The 8,457-nt window shown below is 38.1% G+C and overlaps 1 protein-coding gene across 2 annotated transcripts; it reads left to right on the top strand.

Annotated features, from left to right (window-relative positions):
• Positions 1–454: 454 nt before the first annotated feature.
• LOC110804066 (COP1-interacting protein 7) lies at positions 455–6,945 on the top strand. 2 transcript variants are annotated; one of them, XM_022009632.2, is made up of 10 exons: positions 455–869; positions 1,024–1,203; positions 1,292–1,431; positions 1,978–2,009; positions 2,098–2,150; positions 2,244–2,396; positions 2,573–2,823; positions 3,567–5,263; positions 5,576–6,160; positions 6,294–6,945. In XM_022009632.2, exons 1-10 carry the CDS (start codon positions 811–813, stop codon positions 6,297–6,299), a joined length of 3,156 nt encoding a protein of 1,051 aa, XP_021865324.2. In that variant the 5' UTR covers positions 455–810; the 3' UTR covers positions 6,300–6,945. The 2 variants fall into 2 exon arrangements, with proteins under 2 accessions (XP_021865324.2, XP_056683479.1); XM_056827501.1 differs by having other exon boundaries at positions 456–869; positions 5,576–6,945.
• Positions 6,946–8,457: the final 1,512 nt, after the last annotated feature.

Here is an 8,457-nt window from a genome sequence, read left to right as displayed (position 1 = left end):
TTTTATTTGCATTAAACCTAATGTATCAAACTTAGCCAGAAAATAATAAGACAAGACAATTATGTACTTTTTATTACGAACCCGTGCATCGCACGGGCTTCAATACTAGTATTATATTATTTCTCACTCCGCCCCTATTAACCCACCTACCCCCTACTCCATACAAAAAATAATTAAAAATTCTACCCCTACTCTCCCCCAATCTCACCCCTTTACACATTTTCCACTAACTATATTAAAATAATACCCTATTATCAACTACTAACTATTAAATTAAATAAGTCAATTCAAGTCCCTTAAATTCTGTGCCGATCAAACCGGGTCGAATATTCCGGACGGAAGAGTAATTCACCTCTATCTGTAAAATTCATAATCATTTCGATATACAAATACAATAACGGCAGATAAGTAAGGGGGTTACAGCCGGCTGTCGGCATTAATACTGAGTGAGAAAAAGAGAAGCCGGCCGACCCCACATATTTTCTGTAAATTCCAGAAAATCTCACCCCCTCTTTTGTACTTCCATTTCCCCTCACTCCATGTGCTCCGCTTCATCACCTTCCGCTGGCAATTTTCTCTCTCCTCCCTTCCCACCTTCTCTGATCACTCCATGTGAAAACTCTCCAAAACAAAAACAACTCAACCATTTTACCATTATACGGAGTATCGATTTTCTCTCTCCTCATTTCTGCACTTTCTCAAGAATGTTCATTGAATGAATGTCTTAACCACCATGAATTCTTGAGCTTTTCTTCCTCTCTCCACTTCAATCGAGTTTTTTTCTGTATTATAAATTTTTCATCTTCACCAATGGAGTCGAGTACTCGTCTCGATTACGTCCTCTTCCAACTCACTCCTACTCGAACAAGGTGAATAAATTTAATGAGCAAATCTTATCAAATGATCAATAAAACCCACTCTAGGTGTACAGGGGACAAGATGGATATTGTAATAAATTAGAGCGAAATTCAAATGATACGAGGATTTCAATTCAGATTTCTCACTGATTGTTTGTATTTACAGGTGTGAATTGGTTATTTTCGCCGGGAAATCGAATGAGAAGCTAGCATACGGTCTATTAGAGCCGTTTATTGCGCATTTACGATCTGCGAAAGATCAGATTTCGAAAGGTGGTTACTCAGTCACACTTCGGCCGCCTTCTTCTGTGAATTCTCACTGGTTTACTAAAGGAACTGTACTGAGGTATTGATTTATTAATTATTAATTGATTTTTTCTTGATTTTTTTTCTTAAATTAATTTGTGTGATGATTTGATTTGATTTGAGATTAGGTTTGTGAGATTTGTAAGTACACCTGAGGCTTTGGAGCGTTTTGTGACGATTGAGAGAGAGATTTCACAATTGGAGAATTCGATTAAATCGTACGAGGCGCCGAACGCGGCTGATGGTGGTGTCGCCACTGATATTGAAGGTAGCGAATTAAGTAATTTTATTATGATTGGATGAATTGAAATTTTGGATTGTAATTGGCCAATTGATTTGGTAATAATTTGTGTTAAATATTAGTTTGAATAAATTTTAATCTAGATTAAAATGGGTGGGTGAGGACTGAGGAGGGTAATCATTTCACTTAAATCTTTCATTTTTTGGTTAAATGGGATTTGATTGATTGTAATGACTTCTTCTTTTGATAATAGTATAGTGCTCATTCTATATTTTTCCTCGGATTTCTTTTGCTTTTCTTGCTTTTGTCTACTTTTGGATATGGTAGTGTTTTGTCTACTTTGGATATGGTAGTGTCAATTGTACATTGCAAAACTTGGATTGTCCGTGCAATTAATAATGTGGAAATGGTAAGTGAGATGTCTGATCTGGATCTTTTGATCTCCGTAAATATAAGTATTCCTTAAGTGGAATAGACTGAGTTGAATTTTTAAGACTAATACACCGTATGCTAGCTTCTCATTAGTCCATTAGAGCCGTTGTTTGATGGTTGTTTGAATCCGAATTTTGACAGGAAATGCAACTGCTTCAGGTGTGTCATTTAAGGTAGGAATTCCTTAACCAAGTTTATGGCTCTGTTTGTCGTTTTCTTTGCAATATTATTGACAGTTTCTTTGTTAAACTGATATTTCAGTCAAAAGGTGAATCCAATGAAAGCAGTGAATTTGCACAGGAGGAAAATTCAAAGTAAGAAAATTCTCATTTGTCCATCATATGAAACTTAAGAAGTGAAGAAATCTAATTTGTAGTAATTGGTTGCTTTTGCATTTTACTTGATAGGGCCCGTCTGCAGCGTGTGTTGGAAACACGTAAAGCAGTTCTACGGAAAGAACAAGCTATGGTTTATGCTCGAGCTCTAGCGGCTGGCTTTGAAATAAATAATTTGCACGACCTTATTTTATTTTCTGATGCTTTTGGAGCTTCACGTTTGAGGTACATAAAAGTAAACCCTGGACTGCAAAATTTGAACAACTTTAAGTTTCTGACTTTCTGCAATAAAACGTTTTTGCAACCTTCTTACCTCAGAATGGTGGACTTCACTTTCAGTTGAAATTCGTGTGTAATTTGGCTCGATTGCATTCTGACATATACACCGTTGTATCGTTTAGGGAAGCTTGCATAAATTTCAAAGACCTGTGCAAGAAGAAAAACGAAGACAGACTTTGGGTGGATGAGATTGCTGCAGTGCAGGCTATGGTGCAGCCAGAATTGACATTCTTGGGGACATCTGGAATTATTCTTGCTGGTGAAGAAAATAATCCCTCCCAAGGTCTCATGACTGCTGGGAAGCAGAACGGAAGCACAGACGTCTCACTGTCTGATTCTATGACTAGTCATGGAAGTTTGGATGCAAACCAAGGTGAATATGAGATTCTTTCTGATTTCCTACTAAAGTTCTATTTTATATAACCTCTGTACATGATATTTGTATACGCAAAAGTAGGGACGAGAACATGTATGTTGTTTGCATCAAACACCTTGTTCACTAAGCTTATTTCAACAACCTTTCTGTGGTCTACTTTTCCTGCATTTTGCTTTAATTTGGAATTGAGTAAAATATGACTTCTGCTATAAACTATAGCATGAAATCAATAACTAGTCTTATATTCGGCTTAATCTCCATTCCAATCATGTTACTTGACCATTTTCAGAAAGATTCTGAGTTTAAGTCAGACATCATTTCCCATTCTCATTTTAGTCGTCCATACTTTGTCTTATCCATGTCCACTCCCTTGTACTGGGTCGGCAAGAGGAAGTCTTGGCCTCAAGTGGCTTGTGTCCATATGGGCACAAGTGAGTACCAATACAGAATTTTGAGTACTAATACAAAATATTTTAGTACCAATAACACAAAATGATTTGTTTTGGTACTTCTTAGCAATTTTGTGTTATTGGTACTAATATATTCTGTATTGGTACTCAAGATTTTGTGTTGGTACTCGCTTGTGTTCATATGGACACAAGCCATTATAGGTTTAGAAATACTCGGATTGGCAATGGCAATAGATACATCCTGTCAATTGTAGTTTGTCCAGTTGTCTGCTCTGAAAGTATAGACTCTCCTGGAGTATTCCTTTAACTTTCTCTTCTGATGGAATGTAGATTCTCAGACTCCGCCAACTGATGCAAAAGCACAAATACCACATCCATGGGCCCAACAATTTCCGCCATACCTTCATAACTTTCAGGGTCCCATGTATCAGCAGATGTCCCCCTATCAAGGCTATGGCTTCAACGGCATGCAGGTTGCCCCTCCATATTACCCAGCAAATATGCCATGGCCTTCCGATGTTAATGGATCTGCTGATCATGAATCACATGATCGCCGTGATCGCAAATCATCATCCAGGAAGAAGGGAAAAGCATCTAATGCACGGGGATCAGAGAAGGAAGATCGTGAGGAATACACAGAGTCTAGTGGATCTGGTTCTGAGACAGATTCTTTATCAGAGCGGTCTCACAGGAAAAAGCATGGGAAAAAAGGTTCAAGAAAAGTTGTTATACGTAATATTAATTACATTACTTCCAAAAGAGATGGAGAAAAGGATGGTTCTTCCGAGACCGATTCCTCTGACGATGATGAATATTTGAATGGTGATTCCCTCAAGCAGCAGCTGGAGGAAGCAGTTGGGTCCTTTGAGAAGCATAAGAAGTCAACCTCTCGCCATCACAAAAAACGAAATGGATCCAAGCACCTCAGTTCTGTTAATGGTTCTGCCGACCAGGATGATGAAGATGTTCATGTGAAGAATAAAAATGCGAATAAAGGAAATGAAAATTGGGATGCTTTGCAGCACCTTCTAATGAGGGAGGAGTCAGAGGCTAACAATCCTCAGCCACATCCAGTGTTGGATGAAGAGAAATATTTACCAACAGAGAGATCTCAGGAGCTGAATTCATCTGCATTCAAGCCAGAAGCAGAGGGGAGAATAAAGCAGAAACCAAATGCTACTGATGCTTTTCTAGTAACAGAAAAGGGTGGAGGAAATGATGGTGATGCAGGTAGAAGAATATCAGATCAAGGCTTTGACCCCAGTGAAAGTACTCTCCCAGTAATGAAAAGGGGTAGCGCTCCTGAGGAATTCCTATTTTCGCAAAGAAGTGAAGAACCAGAAAGTTATGCACGCGTGCCTCTGTCTGATGATGCTGCTCATTCTTCCATGATCAAAAGCCAAACTAGTGATGATTGGTTTGTTGGTAAGCAATCAGATGAAGCAGAAAACCGGGTTGGAAACAACCATCTCAGGTTTATTGAAGGAGATTATGTCAGATCTTCAGCTGATCAGAACGAGAGGAAAAATAAAAATGTTATCCTGGATGATTCTCTCATGATTCAGGGGCGAATAACAGATGACCACTCTGAATCACAACTGAAGACTGATATTAGTCTCGTTTCTGATATGGTTGAGGCCACTCTTTTTGAAAATGGAACAGCTTTATCACAGCAAAAATCTGAATCACTTAGTTACTATGAACCGGATGCTATTTACATGGTTCGTGATCACGATGCAGTTGTGGAACACATAGTACCATCATGGAGTCCTGAGCTAGATTATGAAAATTATATGTCAGTGAATGACGCTGCTAAGAAGTCAGATGTAGATGCATGTATAGACTCAAACTTGACATCTAATGAAAAAGGCACTGACAATAAAAACAGCGGGAAAGCTTCGACCAAGGACCCTAGATCAAGAACCTCGGTTGGATCTTTGAGGAAAGCTAAACCTGAGACTACACCAGGAACTAAAAGGTCTACATTTGGCAGTAAAACAACTACTCCCAAGACCCAACTTGAGAAGGTATTTATCATTTATTGAAAGGAGTTTTTATTTCTAACTATAGATAGCAAAGTAATAGTACGATTATATTTTTATAAGTCAAATTGCAAGGACCCTTTCATTCTTAATTTAGGAAAGATATCAATTGCTAATTTCTGTAACCTGCTAAAAGAGGATTTTCTTTACCAACTCCTGGGTATAAAATGCATTGGATTTACAGTAGGGTATAGAACTAGGGTATTTATTTATTTACAGGTTAACACCTATCAAGTCCTTTTGTTGCCAAGATTTCCTTTTGCGTTGATTTATTTTTGCTTAAATCGTTATTAACAGGATGAAGAGAGAAGAAAGAGAATGGAAGAGTTGGCTAATCGAAGGCAAAAACGAATTGCTGAAAGGAGTTCTGGTAATGGTGGTAATGTGGTGACATCTAGAAAGCCTCAAGCTGGAAGTAAACCAGTTACAGCTACCCTTAGCTCTGACAAGTCAAAACCTAAGCCCATTCTCAGGAGTTCAACCATTGAACGGCTTGCAGCTGCGAAGACATCTCCGAAACCCCCAACCGCTCAATCGAAGAAAGAAGCTCCGAAGGTGAAAGGTGCTAATATGAATAGTGAATCACAGAAGACTGCCAGTTCAGATGCCAAGAAAGTGAATGCAGACAAAAACAAGCCTTCACAGAAGAAAGCTGTCGTTGAAAATATAAATGGGGTAAGTTCATCAGTTTCAGAAGATAAGGAAGTAAAGGGTACTAAACAAATTGGCGCTCCAACACCAACAATGGGGGCCACTATGCAAGGAGTACATGTATCCCATGAGGTCGAGGATCCAAAAGACATTAAAGAGCTCCATGTTACATCTTCAATCATCAGTAAGGATGTTGAAATAGTAGCACATATCAATACTTCAGATGAAAAGGTAGGCAACCTTCTTGAAGATCATCCTACAATTTTGGATTCTGTCAAGGAAAAAAATGATAATATATCTGAAGAATCTTTCTCATTTCCAAAAGTGGAAAATGTTTCTGATCATCATATTAAATCTGGTCCAGAATTGAGTATCCACCCATTGCCAGAGTCGCCTCCCAAACAGTTGGGTTCTGCTTTAATTGTCGAGGAGCAAGCTACTACTAAAACCGGGAATAGTCCAGGATTTACAGAAATTTCTGAGATTGAAGAATCCACTCCCCCACCAACTTATGAAATGAATGTAGATCCCATCCAGAGGAAGAAATGGGATGGTGCTGAAAACTCTCCAAAATCTTCTAAAGGTTTCAGAAAGCTTCTCATGTTCGGTCGAAGGAAAGAATGAAAGCATCACAAAGTTGTAAAGATAATATTTATACACTGCTTTTGATGGTTCTCTCATGTGCATACTGCAGATAATAAAGGAAGGGAGCGAGGGTCCCTTGCTGCATATTTTTTATCGCTCGGCTAATTGTATGGCATACGGATCTCCAGTTCCACATATCAACTTTTAGTGCCTGCTGCCTGCTTAGTTTGAAGACCATGTGAAATATATATCCAGGTGTGAGTTATCTAGTTTAAATCCTTTAGGCTATAGTGTGTGCATAACATGTCTTGATCTAGTACATTATTCAACTTGATTCTTTTTAAAATTTGTTTGGGGCTTGGTATTCTTTGGGTTAATATATTTGTATGTACTTGGTTTATATACCTCTTTAATGCAATGTTTTTTGAATATATTTGGTTTTCTGTTTTCTTGCCAACAATTTGTTTCCCCCTCTGGATATCTTGATGCTGTTTTAGGCTACAAGGAAGCAGCACTTGATGAAATGAAAAAGTTATTCTATAACAAAGTATGTCTACATTTTGTGCTGATTAGCTTTCCTACCTTTTGTGATGCTTGAACTTAACTTGTAGCTCATCATAGTAAGGAAGCTTTGGGTGGACATGGCCTAATGAATAGCCAGTTCCATTTCTTCCATCTCTTTCAAAGAAACCGGTTGATTTGTTTTGCTGCATATCCTGTATCATCCTACCATTATAACTTTGGGCATATGTTGCTTGATGCTTGAGTTTGTATTCTGGATTTCCTAAAAGGTTATTCTCTTCAATTACCTTCTTTGAAGGTTCCCGGGAAAGTGGCTGATAAGCGTGAGTGTCAGAGCAAAGTGTTGTTCTTTTCTCCAAACCCTTTACATTCTGAGATAGAGTAGCAGCCTCATAGTCCCAGTAGCTCTGATGCACTGGCTTTTCTTTGATATTTTCTAGATAGACAATGTCTTTATCTTGATTTTGGAGTGTACTCTCTGTTGACTCCCTCGAGGAGTCATCCTCAATGTTGGTCATTTCATTGCATCTGTTGCTGGCTGTGTTTGATGTATACCCAGACTTAGGCTTCTTCTGAATTTTCAACAACCCCTTTTCATTATTTAGCCCTTCATGTTGTTGATGATTTTCATACTGTTCTTCATGGATATAATAAACCTAGAAGAGAAAGATGACCATTAAAATCGGTTTATCAATTCATTTTTCTTTACTGGGGTTGGGGTGATTATAAAGCAATATTTGGATCTCTGCCATTTTCACTAAACAAGTCAAGCTTCAATGAATCTTGAATCATTCTATCTGGTTGAATTTTCGTTCGTCCAGCATGCATTGGCTGCTTTAGTGATTAAATTTTATAATTCAGAAGTTGGCCTTCTTCCTTAAAGTTGTATTTTCCATCTGCAACATCACAGACCTGCAACAACAGGAAACAGAATAAGAAATATAGATAAGCTTCAGTTTCAGATCTCACCTGTTGACAGTTTATCGAACGACACCTAATAACAGCATATTCTTTGGTAATATCGTTGATGAATTGAAGCTTCACATCATTAGATATTGACCCAGGAGACAATGCCATCTTCAGTTCAGGCTTGACGAGGTTTGTTGGCAGAAAATTGACATTAGTAGTGTCAAACTCATTACCATACCAATTTCTGAATAGTGTTCGCAATGTATTAAGCTCAGGAAGTTCACCACATCTTGAGGCAGCGAAAATCAGACTCGAAACAGCTATTTTTACATCAACAGGCATAAGAGTAATATCCCTGCAGAAAGAAAACAAGAGAGTTGAGTACGTGTAAAAACATTTTCAATCTTGAGAAATACAAACTAGTCAGTAGTTAAAAACAGAGGTAAATACCTGTTTCTGAAAATACAGGAGACATTGTTAGAGACGCATTCACTGAGTTCGGCAATCAGTTT

Source organism: Spinacia oleracea, chromosome 4 (genome assembly GCF_020520425.1).
Source record: "Spinacia oleracea cultivar Varoflay chromosome 4, BTI_SOV_V1, whole genome shotgun sequence".
In the NCBI taxonomy this organism is placed as follows: domain Eukaryota; kingdom Viridiplantae; phylum Streptophyta; class Magnoliopsida; order Caryophyllales; family Amaranthaceae; genus Spinacia; species Spinacia oleracea.
Note: the sequence above shows the minus strand (reverse complement) of the source record. Positions and strands in the feature narration are given on the sequence as shown.